This window comes from Tigriopus californicus, chromosome 8 (genome assembly GCF_007210705.1).
Source record: "Tigriopus californicus strain San Diego chromosome 8, Tcal_SD_v2.1, whole genome shotgun sequence".
Lineage (NCBI taxonomy): Eukaryota > Metazoa > Arthropoda > Copepoda > Harpacticoida > Harpacticidae > Tigriopus > Tigriopus californicus.
Window position 1 is genome coordinate 1,988,857 of NC_081447.1, and position 23,531 is coordinate 2,012,387.

General features: G+C 41.7%; 5 protein-coding genes across 5 annotated transcripts in view; 2 read left to right on the forward strand and 3 right to left on the reverse strand.

Annotated features, from left to right (window-relative positions):
* Positions 1 to 63: 63 nt before the first annotated feature.
* LOC131885738 (large ribosomal subunit protein uL3m-like) lies at positions 64 to 5,229 on the forward strand. Its single transcript, XM_059233879.1, has 5 exons — positions 64 to 268; positions 343 to 694; positions 762 to 1,078; positions 1,696 to 1,992; positions 5,044 to 5,229. The coding sequence occupies exons 1-5, from the start codon at positions 201 to 203 to the stop codon at positions 5,195 to 5,197; spliced, it is 1,188 nt and encodes a 395-aa protein (XP_059089862.1). The 5' UTR covers positions 64 to 200; the 3' UTR covers positions 5,198 to 5,229.
* Positions 5,230 to 5,472: 243 nt separating this feature from the next.
* On the reverse strand, positions 5,473 to 6,382 carry LOC131885742 (protein D2-like). The gene is made up of 2 exons (XM_059233884.1): positions 5,979 to 6,382; positions 5,473 to 5,866 (listed from the first exon to the last, which is right to left on the reverse strand). The coding sequence occupies exons 1-2, from the start codon at positions 6,266 to 6,268 to the stop codon at positions 5,602 to 5,604; spliced, it is 555 nt and encodes a 184-aa protein (XP_059089867.1). The 5' UTR covers positions 6,269 to 6,382; the 3' UTR covers positions 5,473 to 5,601.
* A 4,424-nt stretch (positions 6,383 to 10,806) lies between these two features.
* LOC131885737 (uncharacterized) lies at positions 10,807 to 13,300 on the reverse strand. The gene is made up of 2 exons (XM_059233878.1): positions 12,120 to 13,300; positions 10,807 to 11,607 (listed from the first exon to the last, which is right to left on the reverse strand). Exons 1-2 carry the CDS (start codon positions 13,212 to 13,214, stop codon positions 11,410 to 11,412), a joined length of 1,293 nt encoding a protein of 430 aa, XP_059089861.1. The 5' UTR covers positions 13,215 to 13,300; the 3' UTR covers positions 10,807 to 11,409.
* Positions 13,301 to 15,053: 1,753 nt separating this feature from the next.
* Positions 15,054 to 17,255, forward strand: LOC131885746 (secernin-3-like). The gene is made up of 7 exons (XM_059233887.1): positions 15,054 to 15,325; positions 15,391 to 15,581; positions 15,728 to 15,927; positions 15,988 to 16,209; positions 16,416 to 16,510; positions 16,598 to 16,774; positions 16,922 to 17,255. The coding sequence occupies exons 1-7, from the start codon at positions 15,167 to 15,169 to the stop codon at positions 17,123 to 17,125; spliced, it is 1,248 nt and encodes a 415-aa protein (XP_059089870.1). The 5' UTR covers positions 15,054 to 15,166; the 3' UTR covers positions 17,126 to 17,255.
* Positions 17,122 to 23,531, reverse strand: part of LOC131885745 (pseudouridylate synthase RPUSD2-like) — a 40,379-nt gene continuing 33,969 nt past the window's right edge. The window contains exons 6-11 of the mRNA XM_059233886.1: positions 22,729 to 22,816; positions 21,049 to 21,269; positions 20,178 to 20,368; positions 19,686 to 20,091; positions 19,400 to 19,607; positions 17,122 to 19,205 (exon numbers count right to left, since the gene is read on the reverse strand). Coding sequence (XP_059089869.1) covers positions 19,134 to 19,205; positions 19,400 to 19,607; positions 19,686 to 20,091; positions 20,178 to 20,368; positions 21,049 to 21,269; positions 22,729 to 22,816 — 1,186 coding nt within the window. The 3' untranslated portion in view covers positions 17,122 to 19,133. The remainder of the gene's footprint in view (positions 19,206 to 19,399; positions 19,608 to 19,685; positions 20,092 to 20,177; positions 20,369 to 21,048; positions 21,270 to 22,728; positions 22,817 to 23,531) is intronic.

Genomic DNA, 23,531 nt, shown 5'->3' on the forward strand with positions numbered 1-23,531 from the left:
TTTATTTTGAGCGAAAAATCGACCCCCATGGATAGGCGGAATTCGAGGAACTAGTATTGGACAACCTCTCACAACACGCCTGCATTTCCGTCCCAAGTGGATAACTGCCTGGCTCTCAGGTTCCCCTGCCTCCATCCATCCATCCAGCCAGCCTTTGTGAATCCATCAGTTCGGACAAGAACTCTGACTTCCAGCCAGCCATGTGGCGTACCGGGTGGTCTTTAGCCGCCACTCATCGGATTGCCCCACCAGTCCCGCCGTCTCTCAGGTGGTGAAGATGTTTGATTATTATTATACGGTAGAGCCAGTAATGTAAAGGCAAATCTTGAATTGCTTTGCCAGTGGTTTGAGTCTGCTTCTCAGTCGTGATCTACATCTGGGTGATACGTTAGAGTCACGTATCAAAAGCCGACGCACCCACAAACCGTTTTATCATATTAAGAAGACGAATAAAGTCCCGGACGAGCCGCTGACCCCGGCCAATTTGGCCTTTTTGCGCGAAGCCGTTCAACGATCTTTTGAGGATGCCAAACCCATAAGTCGAGTCGATTCACCCCTCAAAAATGGGTTGAGCCCTTGGGCCCGAGGTGACTGGGCTCGCGGGACGACGCGATGTGGACTCTTGGGACGGAAAATTGGGCTTCAACCCATGTGGTACAAAAATGGCAAACGCGTGATCGCCACTTTAATTCAGGTTGGCATTAAAACGGATCAGGCTAGCCACTTGGCTCGGATTCATGTTTTGTTCTTGCTCGTATCAGATTGAAGACAATCATGTGGTTCGCTATGTTCCACCCGAATTGGCCAAGAAGAGTGAGACGGCGCTTCGTCGGAGTTCCCCGTTCATATGGAAACCGGCTCGATCGACCCATTTGGGCTGCTTGGTAGTTGGGGCCTTGAGTGCGGATCCCAGTCGATTCACGAAAGATTACTGCGGTCTTTTTACCGAATCTGGTCTTATGCCCAAGAAGAAGCTGGCTCGGTTCCCGGTCACCGAAAATGCTCTTATTCAACCGGGTACCCCATTGACAGCCGCTCATTTTGATGTAGGCCAATTCGTGGATGTCAGGGGGCGTAGGTACGTGACCGAACAATCGGGCTGTATAAAACAAATGATTGATCTTCACTTGCTATGTATTCAAGGCATCGTTTGTTGATGTGAGACCATCAGTTTCGGCATCGATATTGGTTTTTGAGTGTTACAATCTTCATCCATCATTTTGCGGCGTAGGCGATAACTTGGTTAGAGATCGATGTGTGTGGCGTTTGCTAGACCTTTTAAAAGTTGCATTAATATTAAAATGAGCATGACTATTTTTGGTGTATATTATCGACTTCCCTTTTTGTCCGACGTGTGGAAAGACCTTTATTCGATAAAACTTTTCAAAAACCTCGGGGTAATGTTCTACATCTTGTCAACTTAAGGGATGAGTGGCTGATTGTAAAAAGAACCAATTCCGTGGTGCTAAGTTAGGAACCTAATTGGATCATCCGCAATCAACTAATTGTGTCGCTGTCAATTAAGACTTTTCCAAAGTAGGTTCCCCGACGCACAATGGTAGTTTCAGGCTACCATAACTTATTTTCACCATACGTTCCTAGTTCGGTTCTCGAATTACAACCACCAATTATTGACCCGCGACACGCCAATAACTGATCCCAAACCTCGATTGAATTCTTCTTAACTGCTTCCAGTGTTCGTCGTGGATTCCACGGTGTAATGAAAAAGCACGGATTCGCTGGAATGCCGAGCGACGCCCGTGGAGTGACCAAAAGCCATCGAAGACCGGGTCACGTTGGGTCGGGTCGGAAAAGCCGCATTTGGCCGGGGCAAAAAATGCCCGGACATATGGGTGGCAACTTCACTATCCAACGTGGACTCGAGGTCCTAAGAATCAATTACGAGCATAACGTCTTGTATGTTAAGGGCCAGGCCATTGCCGGTGCGCATGAGGAATTTGTGCAGGTCTTTGATTGTCGGACCCGCGGAAAGTAAGTAAACATCAAACGTTTACAATTTGTTTAAATCTTGAGTGAACTGAGTTGGATAACTTTGCGTTGGAAGCTTCCTGAATTGAAGGACCCATCGATCGACTAGAGCCTCTACCTCGATCAGTGCCGTCAAAAATCGTAGCTTCAACCTGTCAATCAAAAGTTCCACAACATCGATAAATTGGAAGGAACAAGTTCCAAATTGTTCAATAATCGAGATGTGTAAACCAATAGAACTTATTCCCAACAATTTTGAAAAAATCCCATCTTTTTGATATTTGGGCCACAACAAAAATGCCATTCACTTGATTTTTATTATTAGCGTCCATCGCTTTAAGCTCCGTGGATGCAAAGAGACTTTCAAGCTTGATGAAAAATCCTGATAGAATGTGATGGTTATAAAGAAGTGGGACGTTCAATGTTGATATGACATCGAATTAGCCGTGGCCAAAAGATTAATCTAGTATCAGGATGACGAGGGGATCCTGCTAGCGTAATTTCCACGGGAGATGAGAGCGGCGTTCAGTAATCTGTGATTAGCACTCACGACATCTCTGCTTACTTGCTCCCTCTCTGATAATATATCTAAACATAGTCCTCTAGCGAAGGCTAATTTGTACTCGCCTTTCCATCCATGATAACCGGCAGGTGGGATATTCCAATTCCAACGCTCAAAGACCAAACGCATAAGGAAGATGGTTTAGGGTCATTCATTAGTCATGGTTTGACAGCTTTACATGGACCACTCTCAAACCTCATCAGTTTCGTCCCAATAATTAAGCCTCAACCGTTTCCTACCTACTCTAAGTCCGGCAGAAAAATAAGTAGAGAGCGGATTTGAAAGAAGGGCACTGATACGAGGTATTTTTTGAAATGCATTCAATGTCTATTTTGATAATGTCTAGCCAACATTAGCGCTGAGTGGTCTAATGCACTCGATAGAGGCACGACCTGGTTCCCCAGAGGGCGTGGGTTCGAATCCCGCCTTCGAAGTAACCCCTATTTAAAGAGAGGAGACGTTGGGCAGTGGTAAGCGCAGTTTCCTCATCCGAGAGAGGTCCCCGGTTCGAATCTCTCCTCCTCGACCTTTCTCAAGGAAACTTTTAGACGCTAACCCTGCCCACAAATGGAGAACCAAAACTGATACGGACATGACACTGCCTATCTGAAAAAGTATAAGGACAATGTGATGGCTGACTTCGTTGGCCGGGCGAGGCTCATCCCTCCGACCCTAGCACCAAAATTAAAAAAACAAGATTCTAAATTATGGGCTGCGTTGGTAGTACAGACTGAGCAAGTTGTCGCGTTTGTTTAGAGCGTCATTAGATCATTCTTAACAATTGACACGAAAAGGCCCCTCCATCAACATTTACATACAGAATTTAATTTATATTGATGCTGTTATTATCGGAAAAATGACCTTTTTTGCATATTGTTAGGAGGAGAGAAAGAAGCCAACTTTTGTTTGGGATCAATCTCAATATTTTGAGATTTTTTATCAATTCGAAAAGCACACAAATCCCACCAAAAAGAATAATTTCCATAATCGCCTTGTTGTGAAGAAAATTATGAGTAACTAATTAAGATTGGTTTGAAGAGGTCCAAATTATTGAACAAATTTGATGTCTTGAAAATGACGTAATCAAGAAATTCGACTATCATTTTCTTTCAATTTTGCAGACTTGTTTGTAACTAAAATTTCTGATCAACCTTATTTTCAAGGGCTAGCCAGATCTGCCAATTGTAATTCATTGGTGGATCAGGTCTTATATGACTATAAAGTTAAATAAAATGAACACTTTTTTCCTCTTGAACTGCTGGGAATTACATTCCCAGTAGTGCTAAAGAAGTCCGCAAAAAATATGTCCAAAGACCGAAGTTTCAAGAAGGATTGATTGTAGAATGGTAATGCACACTTAAAAGTGAGGGTTAAATTATGTTGTTTATTTTTTACAACCGCACTTGTTCCTCTTGGTGCCCCTACTGTACCCTACATACGACTACTGTATGCATGATTTTATATAGTCCTTTTCATTAAGCGAGACAGTGCCCTCTGCTTCGTCTACTGTAGGTGCGGCCAAAGAAACGTACAAGCGAGAGAACACGCTTTAAGATGTCAGATTTCATCAAGGGATTATTAGATGAAAAATGTATTGCTAAAATATTGTGATACAAAGAATAACCCTACAACTCATCTGTGAGACCTTTCCAAGCATCTGAGGGTAAAATTCCGAACAATTATGACATGTAAATAATCATTTTAAAGGAGGTTGTATACTTCATGATTGAAACTTTTGCAATCATCATTTCTAACATAATAGAACAACTACAAAAAGCACAGCTTCACAAATTTTTGACTAGCAACTTTTTAAACATCACTATGTCAAGAATTAAATTTAGTTTTTTTAGGACAATTTAATGGAAAAAGACGATCACAAAAAGTCGCTGGTATGGTACAAGTATACAATATATAGCTCCTTGTTTATTTCAATTTAGAGGTCAAAAGTGTTGATGATTTTACTTTTTTAGAATTTGAAAGGTCTCTCAGAAGAGTTGGTAGGTTATTTATGGTGTTAGAATGTATCAACAATAAGATATTCAGCGAGAAATGCCTTGTTCAAATCAGGCATCTTGGAGCGCATTCTCGTCCCTTTACGTTTGTTTGTCCGCAGGGAGAGAAGGCAGAGGAGAATGAAAAGGACTATTGGTAACTTGCCTCTAATCCTCAAATGTGTCGTAAAAAATTTACAAACTGTCTTCACCATTTGAAAATTTGCCAAAATGTCCGTATTTCCTGGAATTTTAACATAAGTTAGTCTTCGCCTGCTAACCCAATTTTGCCTTCCAGACTTTTAAGAACTTTTCTGCCAAATGCAGATCCATTACAACGCTTCAAAAGTTTAGCCAACCCACCGAGATGGGGTCCCAATAGCCAGGAAGTGCTTCAAATGACATATTGACTTGCGTGCGCCATGAAAACTGAAAGTTGTATAGATATTTTCCGGTCGGAAATGTTCGAGTTCCTCTGATCGGTTTTGCTCTACCTTTCAGAGACCAGACAGTTTCGCCCAAACATTTTCCAACTTGCTTTCCCGAGCAATATGAGAAACTTCCGGAGGAGGAATACGCCCCCAATGTTCATCGATTCGAAGACCCTTCCATTGTTTTTGAACCTGAAGAGGTCACGAAAAAGAAGAAAAAATGAGCAAAATAAACGAAATGTAATACTTTCAAGCATTAGCAAGTGCCAAAGTTGACTTGAACTCAGTTGGGAGTTGTGGAAAAAGTCATTGAGCTTTTGCTGGGAAAATGAACGCGCCTACACATTGTGTGCAACAAAACGTTGCGAGCAAACATTATAGGCAAATGTTGGCCAAAAAACCACAAACGGGTTCATTATCATGCCACATATTCACGATCTCGGCCGTTTTGTACTACTTTTCTGTTCCCCTTTGACGTCAAACCATCAAGACAAGCACAAAAGGCTGAGGGCACTTTATTTCTTACCCTTGTCTTAGTCTTTGACATTGACGAGTGTACATAAATAGTTGGAGAAAAAGACTACAAAATGCATAATTTTGCTCCTCGCATGTTGGAAATCTTCTTTCTTCAAGCCCTTTGAGTTATGTAGAAGTTAGCTGCTACAGGTGTGTTTCCCAGTCCATTGTCCTCCATGAATTTGGTCACCTTGAATCCGCGTCTAGTTCTGATCCGCTTCAGATTCTTCAAGGAGGAGGATTGCTTAAAAAGCATGAAAACATACCGATGGAATCCGGATCTGGCAGGAGGCCCAGACGGATTGAATGAAGTGATCACCTTTCCTGCCTTGATATTGGCCCCGGGAATGTCGACCATAAGCCAATGAAGCCATTCCCTGAAGGAGAAAGTACGTAACTCTCATGGGAAAACTGTTCGTTGATTGAGACCCACTCGGGTTCACTTCAATTATTTGATCATGATTAATGGTTCATTATGCGTTTTCTTACCTGGCAACTGGCTTCTTACGACTAGGTGCGTCTGGGTCAACCATGATTAGAGTGTAGTTGGCTCCTGATTCGGGCTCGAAAGTGATTTCCGGCTCTTGTTGGACTTGATTCAAAGCGATCTCCTTCCCTAAATCCACCTCCAAGATTTCGCCTTTTCCTCCGAATTGTACTTGCAACTTGGCCACGTTCGAGAGATCGAGATCCAGGTCCTGTTCCAATCCATCCCAATTTGAGGCCAAACCCAGAGATAACGAGATGGCACAATGAACGATGAACGTTCTCAGGAACATTCCGAATGGTCGACTGGAATTGAACTTGATTGCTCACAACTCGCCTCGAAATCAAACGAACATAGTGTGATGGGAAACGTACGATGTGAGAACCTTAATGAAGCCCTGCTGAGATTGGCCAATCTTGAACAAGCCCATGCCAACTCATACACGTACTCTTAGTGCATACACACAAGTAGTACCAGAGCGCTCACCTGTTCAACAAAAATGATCTACACCTTTTTGTGGCAGAAAAATCCCATTCCTCATTCCTTTATCTGAAGCTGCGCTCGCTCGGTTCGCTTACCATTCCTTGTTGCGGTCACTTTTTCAATGGTGGGAATTGCGGGAATGCGGCTTAAGGGTATACAGAGAATGAATTTCTTCGATTTGTTAACAAGAGAAGTTGGAATTAGCATGCCTTTTTCCTGCCAAAAATGGGCAAAATGTTTCAAAACTAAAAGAACATCGTTCTGTTGTTTGGTGATGCATGTAATTTGCGTAGTAAAACATTTCGCCCTGTTATTTTTGGGTCAATGCTTTTAAGGATAAAATTTGTCCTTTTCATTTTCGTTCAATGTTCTCATCTATTCATATCTTTCATTTGAATTTGACCATCTGTTGAATTCATCGATTTGGTTTTTCACCGAATTTTCTAACCACTACAGGGAAGGTAATCCCCAGAACTATTAAAATGAAGGGTTACGGTTCGTCGATTGTCCCTTGATATATTTTAAAGATATCAAATACATTTCGAAGAAATAAGCTAATGAAGTTTTGCATCATTTGTTAGAGGAACTGTACCTGTTTCATGGCAATTCTGTCCATATCTTAAGATGACCCCAAATTTGATGGGATGCAATGACTATTTCGTTAGAATAGTAGCTAATAAGTCAAAAGAGGAAACTAGGTGCTTAATGATACGCTCGCGAGCTTCTCACAAATCTGCTAGTTTGGCTGCATGTGTATCAAATGCATTGCAAGGTTTCACAAGAGTTTTCAAAATCTTAATCTTTGAGAACTAGTCTTTTAATGTTGTTCATTGTTTCCAGCCACTCCAAAAACAAACTGTGTAAGGTACAGTACAAACAGAATTGGGAAAAAATGAGATAATGGGTCAAAAATCATAAATCAATTGAGAAAAGTGTACACACAAAAACAAAACTTTGATGGAATTACACAGACAAACAGAAAAGCAATGCTCTGATACATAACACACTTTGAGTGTCAGCCTTTTTTATATTTGAACAAAGAAGAACTGGAAAATGCGTTCCACTGATCCACATTTCGGAGAAAGACGGGATGAAATCGTAAGGACATAACGAAGGGTTTGAGATCAACCTCTCGTTTCGAAAAGCTCTAGGACTTATTGCTGACCATAATACAGTATAGCGCCCTCCGTACAATGGAAAAACCTGACTGATTTTTGCCCATTCTATACTTTGAAAAAATATATCAGAAAGTGTGGGTCTGGGTTATCTAGATCGCCTACATCTTTGGGGATCTTCCATCGTTGGAGCGGCGAAGAATTGGAGCTTATTTGGTTACTTTTTCAAGATATCCAATCGACAAATGCTAATCTGGAATCTCTATTCTGTGAATGGTGTCATCCTCCTAGTCAGTGACGTCTCCATCAGGGCCACTAGGTGCGTTTTTTGAGCAAGAGGTCCGCAAGACCTTTGCCAGGACCTCATCACGACTCAATTCCTTTTTTATTTGGGTGGTGGATCACTGGAACGCTCTAGCCCCTGTCATTCGGCTACCAAAAACTCCTTATGCGTTCAAGAACTTGATTGCTACCAAGAGCACTTGATGTATTTTTTGCCATTACTCATGTTTTCTTTTTTTTTTACATGTGTGACATTCTTTGCGTTCGGTACTGTACCACTTTTCGGAGGGTAAACTTGAATTTTGATGTATGTTATTATTTACTTCTTCTCCCACCATTTTTATCTCGACCCTAACCTTCGTGTCTTTTTTTTTCCTAGCGCCTCTTTTGTGCCAATACTCTATCGTACACATTGTGTTTTTGAGTGGCTTTTACACAGTAAACAATACAATAGATCAGCACCAATCTCCGCTTGACAGAGGGGAGACCTCACGAGCAGATGTACTATCTTGGATGTCAGGCTCGATATCCGCCTCTGAACGAATTCTAGCCTGATTTCTTGGCTTGAAGCAATGTGTACCCTGAGTAAAATGAATCTTATGAAGGGCTTTGGATCCTCTTGTCTCTTCTTGGTAAACTGATTCAATCCGTCGTTTTTCACTTCAACGGATTGCTAGCCCAATGAAAGCTTACCAAAGGCTTTTCCTGAAATTGGGCTTACAAGCTAATTATACTCGCCCTACTAATGTCGACAGATTTTTTCCATTTGTTTCAAAATTCATCATCACATGTAAACATTATGCAAGACAACTTACACTTTGGAATCCCTTCCTTTGTCGGGTTCGGTTTTTCATGCAAATTTTGTCAGAATCTTCGTCTATTGTCTGGAAACTTTGTAGCGTTAACAAGACCATCAAAATTGTATGTCCCTCTGTTTTCTTATCATACATGAAGAGTGGTACCAAATATCCGTGGGTATCAATCTGTTTAGCGGATACTAAATCAGTAGACCTTCTTATTCCTGATATGCATGATACGAAATGGTTATCAATTTGTGATTGATATACAAAGTGTGATTGTTCACTTGGATTGCTTAAGTTGCTGATTACATTGCAAGTACTCGTTTGGTTTCTTTTTGGGAGAACATTGGATTTTTGAGATAATGCTCAAGGCAGATTTGAACAATAGTTTTCAAGCGCAATTCTCAAACAACTTTATTTTCAAAGACAGCCCCAATTTGCCAAAGCCAATAATTGATGGCTTTATGCCTTTATAGATGATTATCGAGTACATTCTCACGAAAGTAATATGCGTCACAAATTTGAAGATTATTGTGTCTTTGCCCATTATTACCTTTACTGGGATTGCCATCCGTCACAGCTACACATGATTCGCAAAAAATACTTTGTCACTCGCAAACACGCTCTAGAAGCAAAAACTTGATGCTGGGAAAACGTTCGGCAAAAAGTTGGCCTTTTCGAAAGGAAAGTTAACAGTACTAAAAAGATTTCCGTGCTGAAAAGTATGATTAAGATTTCGATCAATGGATCCTTGGAAAACGTGGATTAAATCAACAAATGGATTAAGTCAAAGCATAATTCAGAATAGATCTGTTTTAAGCAGCTATATCGAAAGAATTCTTTCCCAAAAAACTTATTCTGATTCCAAATTCTGTTTCTACCATGTTTGATAATCTTGTATATCGTATGTAGAATCCGTGGATGAATTCACTGAGATTGGTCTTAATATACACCAAGATGAAATGTCTGCACCTGACAATTCATAGAAGGCTAAATATCCTGACTAGTGTTTAACGTGCAGAAGACATGATCGATAATACAACAGCTTTGCTTGCCATCATTGTAGCATTTCTTTCACTGAATTGGTCAGAAGTATCGTTTTAAGGGGTCATATAACACATTGCCAGAGATCTAAATTTCAATATCGATAACTAACCAAAATCTATGGGAAAAAAATAAAATTAAAGACAGCAAATTTGAATGCATACGTTGAATGGAATAGAAAAAGAGATTTCGAGAATGTACGATTTTCGAAAAACAGTGGCCTACTATATGACACTGAAACATTTTTTTTGTTTGAAGAACAACAATCATGTCTTGCCACTTGATCTCAATTTTGGTGTGTGTAGGATTCATTTTTGACATCACTGAAGTTTTTTTTAAAGGAAATGTAAGTATGTAGGATGTATTTTCATTTCTTGGTACTTCCCGGAAATTCCAGAGATGGGCATTTTTCTCAATTTTGGACTTCTGCTCATCCTGGAAGTCTTTAGATATTTTCTTGTCATTTCGAGAACCACAACATGGCTTGTTAATGTGTTTTGTGCCTTCAAAACGAGCGAGAATAAGGTTTGCGGTCATCACTTGGACCATGATTACGGTTGGGGTCGTTGACTCATGCGCTTGAGAGCGGCCCATGTGGGCTTTCCTTGGGTGTCTGGCCTTCTGTCTTTTCTCACGTTTGCTAGAAAGGGCCTGTTCTAACTTATCCTAAGGAAACATTTGAATCAGTCTAGGAGTTACAAAGTTGCAGCTGTTTGTATGTCGATTGACAAGTAGCCGTCCTCACACTGTAGAGTGATCCAAATTAGCATGGGTGCGAAGGTAATGTGCGTTCATCATTGCCACGATCATAATTGACAAAGTGAACTAATAACGTTGACAAGAATGAATTAAAATCAACTGTGTTAGTATCATCGCACAAAATATGTCGACTTTTATCGGTTCTAGTGGCACTACCTTATATTTTTGTTTGTCCTTATTTCTGTAACGAGGCTTAATTTTCCGGGACAAGGCCGTCCCTAGGAAATGAGCGTTTTTCCTCTCCAATGGCTAGAATCAGCCCATAATATCGGGTCAAGATGAAACTTAAAGTTTATACAGTAGTTGGTTGCTTTGTAAAAGTTAAAACACTGAGATACGCTGGTAAGAGTTTTGTTTCGAATTTATTCACAAGTCTAGCCCAACACATCAGATGGAGTGAATTATCACACGGAGTTTGCGTACCATGGACATCAAACTGCAAGTTCACCAAGATGACGATACATGTACTTATAATAACACTGGCGGATGGTTTGCCCAATTTCGAGAAGCAGGAAGGTCTCAAGCTAGCCAAACCGGATTAAGATAAATCATGGAAAAACAAGGAACAAGAGGCGAACGGAAAAATGCTTGGATGTCCATTTACGAAAAAAATCATTTAATGAGTCCAGGGGACACACCTCGCTTGGGGTATTAAATTGGAGAGAATGGTTTTTAGTATATTTAGAGACCTATGTACAAGAATATTATGCTGCACCTTTCAGAGTGGTGGTTATCAACACAATAACCTTTTTAAACATATACTTTTTTATATTGTTGCTGTGGCTGCCACTTTGAGACTGGATGGACCATCTAAACTGAAATTATCCTTGAGTCACTCAACGTAAGCTTGTCATTTTGAGCCGTTCATATGAAGATTTAAATGTTTTTTCATCGAAAACAGTAGGAATAATACATTGCTCAAAGTTGAAGAAAGTTGATCTGTTGTGGCATTAATTTGAATCTTGTTCTCCACCTCCAATTGGCAAAAGTCCAACCAAAGCTTGCCTCAATCGGTGGAGTCTGCCCCATTGAGGAGTTCCAGCGAGTTCCTCGGGCGACTTCATCTGGGAAATCCTCATCATGACCATGTCCAGTTTTTGCACTTTTCGTTGTAGCGACATCAAATGTAAGTATTGAGGATAACTGACCTAAAGAGAAAGACGAAATCAGCTAATAAAGCTCGGCTAAAAACACGCTAGTACTACTATGTCGTGAGCAAATGTCTATGTAGACGCTTATAAAGATACAAGCAGAGCTTACATGTACATATGTACAATAATCTTCGCAGCCCCAATGAACGTAGTTGTTTGATTAACCGTTGATACAAGACCTCAGTGAATACAATTCTTAGAAGAGAGGCTGCTTAGGTATTACATCAATCCAATCAGGTAATCACCGAAATCGAATAGAAGGCCAATTTGCCTCAACCAGTAGGGCCCCTTCTTATTGCCAGACTTTACTTGATTAGTGTTCAATCATTGCCTTAACGTTTCTTTGAAACGATGTCATTCCTTTTCTCGTAACCAATGATCTTTACCCCAATTGCTTTTGTATTAGCCAATTCCTCTTCGTTAAATGTGTAAGGGAAGGTAACTAACTCTCATAGTTAGAAAATATAATCTACGATGGCCACGTGGAGAAAAATAAGCATTCAAAATACCTGAACTCCGTTGAAGTCCATGACGACACTTCTTTTCTTTGCGGAGACAACATCAAATTCTGGGTGGTCTTCAGGTAAGAGTTTCTGCAAGGATTGCCGCAGCTCAACCAGTTTATTCCACTTGGTGTCCTTTTGCAAGCGATTCAGCCCTATATCCTTGACCATTTTCCTCAAGAGGACGTCCAATTTCATCGCCGTCTTTTGCATTTCCTTAAGCCTTCCATACTCTGGCACAGACACGTAAACGTCGTTGAACTTTGTGGACCGTTTGGACCGTTGGCCCAAATCGGTTCCAACTTGACTGTCAGAACGGCTGAAATCCATGTTGTGGTAGAACGAGTACTTGGCCAACTTCGAGTTCAACTCTCGGTGTAGATGAATTAGAATTTGCCATTGGGGGTCTTGATCCAGTTGCTCAGCGGGCGTGGATTGTCGAATACGCTCCATTAGGCGTTCCAAGTCTCCGACGTGCTCGAAAATGGCCAACATTCGTTCTTGGTTCGAAAGAGTGGGCCTGGATCCAAAGGATCGTTTCTCGACAACGCCTTGGATGGGAGTGGCCTCGGGTTGTAGAATATCTTGGATAGCAGTTGTGGGGAGCAGGGGTCGAAGTGATTGATAAAGTTCCATGAGTCTGCCATATTGCGGAAGCCCGTCAAGTTGCTCGGGGGTGTATCGGCGATGTAGCATTTGGATCATTTTTTGAAGCTTCACCACTTTAGCTTGGAGTCGACTCAGTCGAACGTAAGTGGGATACGACACTTGCATGCCATTAAAGTCCACAGTGAAACGTTTAGATTTCTCATGGTTTCGTTTCTTCACGGATTGGAATAGTTCTGAGGGCGCTTGTTCCAGCAAAACCTCGGCGTTTAAGTCAATGAGGTCATCAATGAGCTGCTCCTCATCTTCTAGGGTGAAGTCCACATCTTCTTCCCCTTGCTCATCGTTGTCCACTTGTGGTAGGGTTTCGAGAATTTCGGCCAGTTTTTCGTCGCTGATTTGATTCAAGACACGTGGTCCAGGGGGAGCAAACGCTGCCTGAGCACTCGAGCAAAGGGTCAGGACAAAGAGGACATAAGGACAGAACCTGATCATGGCTCAGCCTATTGGATATTCTAGCTCAAGTTCAAGGCTCTGAGCTCGATTAACGACTGGCAGCCTAAACCTCTGGTGAGGTCTCTTTTCAATGTACTTCCCTCCTTTTACAGCCTCTCTCCTCGTTATTCTCTGTGGAAACTATTCGAGGCTCGGAGCGGTTTGTTCCACTAACGCTTCAACGATCCAGAGATCGAGGTTGAGCCACGACTGGGTTAAGATGAGTACAAGTGGCATGGTATGGATTTACCTCAACTTGTCATTTGTTATCTTGCCATGGATTCGTACCATCGGTAGAATATCGCTTCACTCTAAGGACTGAATAATACAATATGATGGAATGATCAAGGGCTCGGGATCAGCATTAGTATCTTACAGTGTGTGTTGGATATCCTGTGGAGTAGCCTCCCTATTCAAAATACAGATGGAATTGATTGCTTTACGCTCCGCAACTGAGGTGGATGAAATTGCTTATAGAACATACTACAAACAATGTAGGATGTTCAGAAAAGGACTATTCTGAAGTCGATCAAAATTCTGAGAGTCTTATAATGATTCAGACTAGAAATATACCCTTCATTGAGCCTTTGTCCATTCTCCGCCAACGGAGTGTGCTTGTGCGTGGGAGAGGATTACGGTGGCTCTGGAAGTGAGGTTGGACCAAAATATCTTACTATTATAAAACTAGGATCTGCGCCCATCGACATCTCAAATCAAACATAAGAAACAAACACTTTTAAAAGGGGGACTCAAGAGAGGAAGGCGCTTATTTGCTTTCTAAGGTACACTTCCTTAGCAAAGCAAATAAAAGTTCATCTGTTGTGCTTCATTTCATTGTCTTTTAACAATGATGGATACTTGTCCCCTCTTTTACAATGCATTGGACAGTTCACATTCGTTTCGAATTTTTTCATGCGTAAATTCCCACTTGGGTCTATCCTTCCCTTTTATTCGTGAGCAATCCTAGTCAATCAAGAACAATCTGCCATGAATTTTGTTATTCGATACAATAACGTTGTTACTTCATTGAATTTTTAAAATCATTTTCATTTTGGGTTGCTAAGTGTTTTTTTATTTCATTTTTTATATAGTTTATGGATTATCTTAAATAAGTGGTTGTTTTGTTTTTAAAAGCATTTGTATCAAATCACATCATTTGCTCGCTTTGGCCAAAGGAACGGTAGGTGCAATTTATTATTATTAATCGCAATGATCTCGGATCATTCTGGTTAATTATTACACAAGTATGTCAGATGATAAAAATGTAAGTTTTCACCACAACGTTTAAAAAAAATGTTATATTTTATCATCGAAGCCTTGGCAATAGATCTCAATGTTCATAGTAAGCTAGAAATAATTTGGACATCCCTGAAAGATTCGGAGATTGTGTTCTAATGTCATTCTGGCGACACGGCTAGAGGGCACTAATTTTTTTAAAATCTTGTTTTACAGGGTTATGGTACTGTGCCTCTTAGTTAGCAACTCAAATTTGCAGTTTAGTTCGAAGGCCTATTCTGGATTCGCAAGCATCTTAATTCTATTACTTTCAGGTTCCTTTGTTTCTCCTCTGGATTCATCGTCGCCTCTCTAATCATTGGCCGAACATGTGTCTTACCTCGGATTCTCAATGTCTTCCGTTTGTTTGTATGGTCATATAAGGAATGCTTTGCAACTGATAAGGACCCCAATTTCTTCCATTTTAGCACTAATCAGTTGTCAATATTCAATATGTTTATAATGTGTTTATATTCAAGTGAATAAACCAAAAAAAAAAAAGTTAACGAGAGTTTCCCGCCGTTTTTGGAATTTGGCTAGTGTAGCTTAAGGGATGACGTCACAAAAACCCTTCTCTCTTCGTTGACTTGTGGACGAGCGAACAACTAAAACAACCAATTGAAATTGTGATTATCGTCGATTTTGTCTACGGAGTTTGTTTTTTGTTATAGCTTAAAATGGCCTCCAAGTTTGTGAGTTGTGACACATTCGTGCTCATGCCTGATGTTACGGCTGAAAAAGCCCTCATTTTCGGCAAAAACTCGGATCGTCCTCAAGGCGAAGTGCAAGAAGTCATCTTTGTGCCGAAAACTTTGCACTCCAAATCAGACCTTCAAGTAAACGCGTAACCATGTCATGTCAAGTACTTCCCCCTCATATCTCTCACTCTGATTTCATTTAGTGTACCTACATTGCCATACCACAAACAGAGGAAACCTATAGCGTTATTTTGAGTAAACCTGCCTGGATGTGGGGAGCAGAAATGGGCGTCAATGAGTATGGAGTGACGATTGGCAATGAAGCTGTCTGGAACAGACTGAGCGACGAAAGCCATGATTTGCAGAAGAGACTGTTGGGCATGGATCTTTTGCGGTAATGTAGGATTAACAATAGCCCCTTTTTACGGCTCTCCATTTGGGGGTAATGACACGGCCAAATTGGCCGATTGACGTCAATCTTCATCCACTTACGAGTTTCATCTTTTGTAATCAAGGCTTGAGGGAACGATTTGGTTTCAGATTGGGATTAGAGCGCTCTAAGAATGCCCTGGAAGCTCTGAACGTTATCACAGATCTGTTGGAGAAGTTTGGACAGGGGGGTCCTTGCTCGGATATCATTCCGGATTTTTCGTATCACAACGCCTTTTTGATAGCCGACCACCAGGAAGCTTGGGTTCTCGAGACGGCAGATCGGTTTTGGGTGGCCGAGAAAGTAAAAAGTATTTATTGCATTGTCTCCGATATTCTGGATGTCTGTTAATGGTAGAAATCTATGTCAGAGGGGGTTCGCAATATCTCGAACTGTATGAGTATTAGAACGTCCATCGAGAAGATTCATCCTGAATTGAAATCCCACGCTTTGGAACAAAAGTGGTGGGATGGCATTGAGGATTTTGATTGGAAAAAGGTGATTGGTGGATTTACCTCAGGGGATTTGGAGCAACCCAACGAAAGATTTGATTGCGGAAAACGTCTCCTAGAAGAATTAAGTCTGCAAAAACGTGAGTGAATGCCCTGCCGCAAAATTCATGCTTGACACAAAGACGCTTGTCATCCCAATAATCGGAGTATTTTGTCCGGGAAACAAGAGCGTATGTACAATAGCCTTTTTAAGGCATAATAATGATGATGACATTTTTTCTCAAACTTACTGATGAATATTGTATGACAACCGAGTTCAAGTCAAATAAGGATTTGCTCTTTTCAGAATTCAAAGTGGAGGATATGCGAACTGTCTTGCGAGACACAGAAAGCGGCATTTGTCGAGACTCAAAGAATGCCTTTCCAACGACAGGGTCACAGGTACGTCTTATATGGTCGGCCTTTTTTACTCGACAAGCTCCGATTGATGATCCAATCTTGATCGATTTGCTAAACTTGTACGCATAGATATCCTTGCTGACACCAGATCCATCTAATGATTGCCATTGGTTTACCGCGACGTCGGATCCTCGGCGATCGATTTTCAAGCTCTGTCCTGGCTTTGATGTTTTAAATGCCGTCGATGACGATTCCGCCCTGAGCTCCCACACGAAAAGTCCAATCCTGGACCCTTCCAAAAACCAGGTATTTTTCCACACTTTTTGTAAGCCCTTTTAAAACAAGAATCGAAGCTTTGTTCCCGATTATGGTGTAGGAAGATAGAAAGGCAAACTGTTGTAAATGATCGAGATCGTTTCTATTTCGATATCGAGGTTTCCAATTACTTTTCAGGACCCAAAGGAACGTGGTCATGGACTTTGGCAACTTCATGCCCAAGTGTCCAATCATCGTGATGTATTTGATATCTTGAAAGTCTTGGAGGATATGAACGCTCAGCGGCCACATCGGGGCCAATCCAACGTCTTTCACGAGATGGTCCTCAGGGAATCTGAAATCCTATCTCAATATCTAAGTAAAGAAGGAGTCGCGAATTGAAGAGCAAGAATGAATTTATTAGCATATCCTTGGGCTTGACGATGGTATTTTTATATCGAATAATAGTTGTAATGGTAACAATTGTTCTAATGTAACCAGAGTTATAATATATCTTACTGAGTGCATATAATCATTTCTTTCGTTGGGGGGGGGACATTTGTCTTGTTTGAAAAACATCCTTGATGTTATCTCATCTGAGAGAGGCTCTCAAGAAAGATCCTCAACCAATTGTCCACTGTTTAAATCCTACAACCAACATAATGTGACGGGTTTTAAGAAAGGAAAGGGAAGAAATGCGAGGAAGATTGTTTCTCGGTGGTGATTGAATTGGCATCATCAACTGTTTTGGTTTTCTCTCAACGATGCACTTCACCGGAGTAAAAGAGCCAACAACGAGATTTAAGGGGGGTTCAAAACACTGGACGAACTCTGGATCGTCCCTTGGAGAGCAATTTGTCCCTTCCCTGTCTAAAACATCCGTACACAACCCTTACAACCTCACACTACGGCTCAAAAATAGGTCTCAAGTCCATCATTCTGACTCCTTGGTGGGGTGAGATAATGTCACAACCTTTGGCTAACAACTCCAAGAACAAGATGAGCATCTTCTTTCATGCCATATCACTGTCTTAACATGTTTAATATTTTAGTAGTAGTAGTAGTAGGAGTAATCGTAGTATAGAGATGTATGTAGTAACAACCTGTTGAATATTGAAGAATGAGAGTTTCTTTGAGAAAGAGAGCTGAAATCTGGAAGAAGAAGAGGAGTCGAAACAAGACAGCTACATGTTAGATACCTCCAAAATTGACGAGGGCCGAGGAGGATAGTCCTGGACCGCTTGGAAATTCTTCCTTTCCCACTTCAGAAACGGAATTGATAAGAACACTCAAGAATCAAATAAGGCACGTTAGAATTGGAGAAATACGAGAATTCGAGTTGTCACGCTCGCCTTCATCATTTTGCGTTGTTTACTCGTAAACATGGCGCCAAAACAGAGACGCGGGTGTAAGCGGTTCAAATTTTAGTGGGAAAACAATCGGGCGCTCTCAATAAAGTTGGGGAAACTTTCATATCTCTTTGGGAAGGAAATAGTTTTGAAGATTGAAAGATGAGTTTATGTAGCCGTCAGGCATGGCTGCGATGGGCTGCCTGAAGAATGAGTGGGTGTCTGTCTGTCTGTCTAGCTCTACATCAATTCATCATCTACGAGTAATGACTTGTGGAATTTGGAACTACCGAAAATAACCAATCTCGAGGCGTTTTCGTTCTCATGGCTAACAATTGGCAAGGTAAGAAAACAAGGAACCCTGAAAACGAGAATGCATAAAATACAATGAGCAATATCAGGTGCATGGTAATTTCAAGGAATTTTAAGGGGGTAGTGAAAAACTAAATTGAGCATTTTTTCAAGATGAAGAACTTGGAATGGGGGACTGGTTCTTGTTCCAAATAGGAAACAGGAGTATGTACAAAATCAGTGAGAAGTGGGTGGGTGAGAAGAGCGAATTCATAAGAGGACTACCAATTGGCTTTACCATGCTTGGGTGAGGGATGATGATTCGATATCTAAGGAAGTTGAGAAAGGTTGAGATTCTCAAGAAATTATTGAGGACTGTTTCAAGAATGAAGAGATTGACTGAGACAGGAGGGCGGCAGAGTTCGAAGGGGACTTATTGGGTATTGGAAAGAGTGAGAAAATCGGGTCTAGAGATGGCTTGGTTAGGGGCCGAGTTGGAACGTTGTGAGATTGAATTTACGTTGAGCATTTCTTTCTGGTGGCTTCAGTTCAAGCTAAATCGAGAGGGATGGGGATTGGGTCAGGAGGGTGTCTTGGCGGATGCTTCCCACATATCTGAGGGGTGATCCAAAAATTTAAATTCAAACTCATTTGAGACTAGTTAGTGCAATGGTAGCAAAACGAGACGAAACATGATACTAATGTCAATTAATAATAACAAAGATAATCCAAGACTTTGCGTTTCTCGTTACGATCACAATGTTCAATTTTCAAAGTACCGGACCAGACCAGTTTTCCTCCGCCCAATCCGGGAGACGCGTTTGGAACTGCCAATTCGGACCCTACAAATAAAGATAAGTATGATTTCTAAATTGGAAATTGAAAATTGAAAAAAACATTAGGTTAGATGCAAAAAATATCTTACAAAAAAGATTGAACTAGTAATAATAGCTAACATTGGAACTACGACAAAGTATTGCCTTTCGGTTGGGAAAACATTTCATTTCTTTAGTGGATTGATTTGCTCATGATTTACCTTGTATCTCCATGCGTGAAGATACATCACGAGATCTTTCGGCTTCGGATCTCGATATTTGACTTTACATTCATAGCAATTGGGGTCCCAAGTCATTTTTTCTGGATGGTAGCGATACTCTTGATGCTTGGCTAAAAGCTCGTTGTCTTGCTCAGTAATCGTCTCCGTGGACTCCCGCTCCAAAGGTTGGCGAATGACCACAGGTTCCCTATAGAGCAAAAGTCGCTTTAATCTCCGGTACCAAAGGAGATTCCCCTCGCAACCTCGAAATGCGACGAAAACCTACCGTCCTGGTCGGGTAATGGGGGGTGGCCTGGTAATGGTACAATTCTTAGGCACCTGAGGGTTTCTCTCCAAGGATTCAATGGCATTGGAAGGATCAAAAGCCCAATGACCGTTCTCATCGTCACTCCCAGCCCCATCTTTGTCAAGTATACCGTTCGTGGCAGGCACTTCTAGGATCTCATCACAAGGAGTGGCCACGCCATTGCCCGGGGTCTCATCCTTCTTGCCGTCCTTGTTGAACATGGACAACTCGGAATCACCATCCATACCAAGCCAATTCTCGGCGTTATGAATGGCAATGAGGTCCTGTATGAGCTGGTCATCGGATTTGCCAATGATGCCACCTTTTCCCTTGGTTGGGCCGAAGACCACGTGGTTGTACAAGGGGTCGTTGATGACAGGAAAACCTGCAAAGAAAGAAGCTCCATCGTTGAGCACCAGACGCCCTTGTACCCGGTCTAGACCAGCATTTGGCTCAAGGATTGCGACTTGCCTAAGTATTGGAGATGAACGCGAATCTGATGCATACGTCCAGTGAAAGGTCGGCACAGAACCACGCTCGTGGATCCATTGAAACTCAATCTTTCAAATTCCGTACGACACTCTTTGCCCTGAGGGGAAACTTTGCATACTCCAATCTTGTAGCTAACCACTTCGACGGGTTGATTGCATTCCGTGCAGCCCCTGTAAGAGAATGATAACCACCTGAGGTAAATATGAGCTTTTCCTTTTGAAATAAGAAAATTGGCAGAAAATATGAGCGAGGTGGAGTGTTCAGCCTCGTTTTACTGCAGACTTTTGCGTCATTTTTCCCCCAGAAACTGTGGGTTATATATTTATGGCTCTCGAAATGTGAGCAGATTTCTGATGAGTTCCTGGTTGTGCCTGTCTCCTTTTGGGCATGTGAAAGTGGCTTGGAAAAATATATATATGCTCTCGCTCGCGAAACCTGAATAATTGAAGTGGTTGCGGTATAACTCGGAAAGCCTGCAGAAAATCTAAAACGTCCTGCGGTGACACCTTAGGGGATGGTTTATTCTTCTTTGGGATTTTTGTTTCAAGATGAAGACGTCTCTAGTTGTTCAGAGGTATGCCACAAAGTAATTGCGAAGATCGCTCGTATGCAACCACAGCTATGCTCTCTTGGCAAGCGGTCGCCTTTCGAAATCGGGGATTCTGGTTAGCAAATCAACTCTAAACAACCATGCAAACCAGAGCTCTTTCAAATCGTTGGGATCCATTAGCAAATTATTTCACCTGATACCTAACGTAAATAGCTCAAACAGCTCATTTTTGGGTCTCAAATTAGGGCAACTTACTCAAACGAGAAACAGATCCCTTGGAATGCCATCACATATACTTACTCTGGAAATTCTCCCTCCACCCGACACACATATTCCTTTAGCACCTGTCGATTTCGGATCTGTTGTTCCATATCCCTGGCTTTCTTTGGGTTTCGTCCGAACATGAGGAGTCCGGATGTGAGACGGTCTAGCCTATGAATGGTCCTTAGGTTCTTCAAGTTGTACTCTTTGGCCAAGATGAACACCACCGTGTTGTGCCGATAGCGGCCACAAGGATGGACCTAAAAGAGGTGAGCAACGCCTTAGGAAGTGAGGGTGGTCTAAGAACGTTGGGAATGGCGCCCCACCAGAGATCAAAGCTCACGAAAAATTAGGGCTAACCACAGAGAAGAGCCTTTACCGACTACACTTGAACACCACACAGAAGAAAGGGGGAAAGGGGGACGGGCTACTTGCAGATTTTTATCGTAGTAAGGAGTGACGAGTAGCAGTCTGGGATGTTGGTAATGATGATGTGTACCTCTCGTAGTAGAAGAGGGATGGGAAATGCTGACTTTGTACTCAAGGTTATGCAGTGGTTCAGTCTCAAGCGGTCATTGTCGCCGCCAGCAACTTGGGTCCAACCAACATGAAGTTTAAGAGTCTTTTTCGTTGTCTCAAGGTTCCAAAAAGACGGTATTCGAACATGGTTAATCCTACATGAACCCGTCCGAGCAGGGGGGTATCTAAAATGGGCCCATTGAGTGGATCAACTCCCGCTTTTCAAGACCAGAGACCATCATAGCCAAATAAACAGCCACAAGAAGTGTTCAAAGAAAGAAGTGCTTGATGTTCTGAGGGGCATTGCTTCTTTCTTTATCCATTTTCTCCTGAAACCTGTGTCGATTGAGGGGATTGGCAACAAAACACACAATTGGCCTGTCTTTAAGGACGCTGACCACAGAAAGCAATTTTCTTCTGTGTTCCAACCTTTCAAGTGGTTTTAGTACATCACACCTCCTTGAGAGATGAACTCCCCATTACCTTGAAGTCTCAAGAGAATCAATTACTCCCCGAGTGCTTGTAGTTCCCAAACATATTGAGCTCGACTCCTTTCTCCATCGCTTTCTTTAAAACAAGGAATTAAAACAATGCTTTGGGATTGGAATTGCACATAGTATTATAAAAAACAGAGAAGTCTTTGAACATTGCAGTAGGGAAGAGTTGCACATGAATCATATCCAACATGCAGAATGAATGTCCCCGTTTCATGAGTCCAATTTAACTCTAGAACTTTTTTCTAACAAGAAGAAGGCAGCGCGTGAACATTAGCGCAAGAAAGTTGGCCATTCATAGAGCGAAAGTGATGGAGGCGTGTCTGCTTTGAAAAGAGGCTGTTGATCCATATCAGTCATAGAAGATAGTTCCTTGTTTCAAAAGATCTCTGCCAGGGGTTTTCATCAAATTGTGAAAATCGGGGTGCACAAGGTGTGAAGTGAAAACACTAATTTCTCTTGGTCTTTCTACCCACTTGCTCCATTGGTTTTGGGGGATTCCTATAAGTGAGTTTCATTTAACCTGCAATAAATCCAAGGAGGGGATAGATAGTTTCCGATTGTTCGAATTGAGACCACTAGCTCAGTGAGCCAGATCTTTAGCTTTCAATTTGGTCAAACGAAAAAAGATCGAGAGCTCCACAGCCAACCAGCCAACCATTCAGCCAGCTAGTCAGCTCCATTCGACAAGACAGTGTGTACTTACGGGAAGAGAGCATGGCTTATCCAAGACCACGAGATCTTCAGACAGATGTATAACTTCAATGGGTTTGGAGAGCACTGGTGTCTCGTGTCTGAAATGGGGAAACATCACAACATTCAACGAGGAATCACGACAGTCAATGTGCATAGTGAGCACAGATATCAAGAGACAAAGGCTGGGTCAGCGACCATCAAGTTGTTGCTCGAGACATTGAGTTCTGTGGTGCGGGAGTTCATATATTTGCATAACAACAAAAGTGAAAACAACACGAATTGATGCTCCTCTCTAAACCGAGAAATATCCTTCCCTACAGTACACATAGCCCAAATGGCAGCAGGGGCGTTTTCTGGAGGTCCAAATGTACAGATTGGGAACTGAATTGGGGAGTGGCTTTTGTCGGGATGGTTATTGAATACTACATCCAATAGATAGCATGGTGAAATAAGTCGTTCTACAAGATTTAACAGGCTTTGCCACTAGACACTTCTCAAGGGCTGCTTTCTTGCAATTGAAACATTGAGACTCACTGGAAGGGACGCGGGTTTGTCAACCACAACTAGCTCCAAATCCTGATGAACGATCTCAATCCCATTCATTTTCACTGGGATCTCATGCCTGAAAGTACCCATATCCATTCAAACATGGACCGGATAGAATCCTGATTTGATCGGAAGTCGAACTTTCGACGGGCGGCGATTGATTCCTTTGGAATTGGACTTTTCAGCTAATTATTGGAGTGTTAAATTCCTACTGAACTGTTCCCCCTCTTTTACAATTGCAAGTTTCTTTCTTTTATATTTTCCATT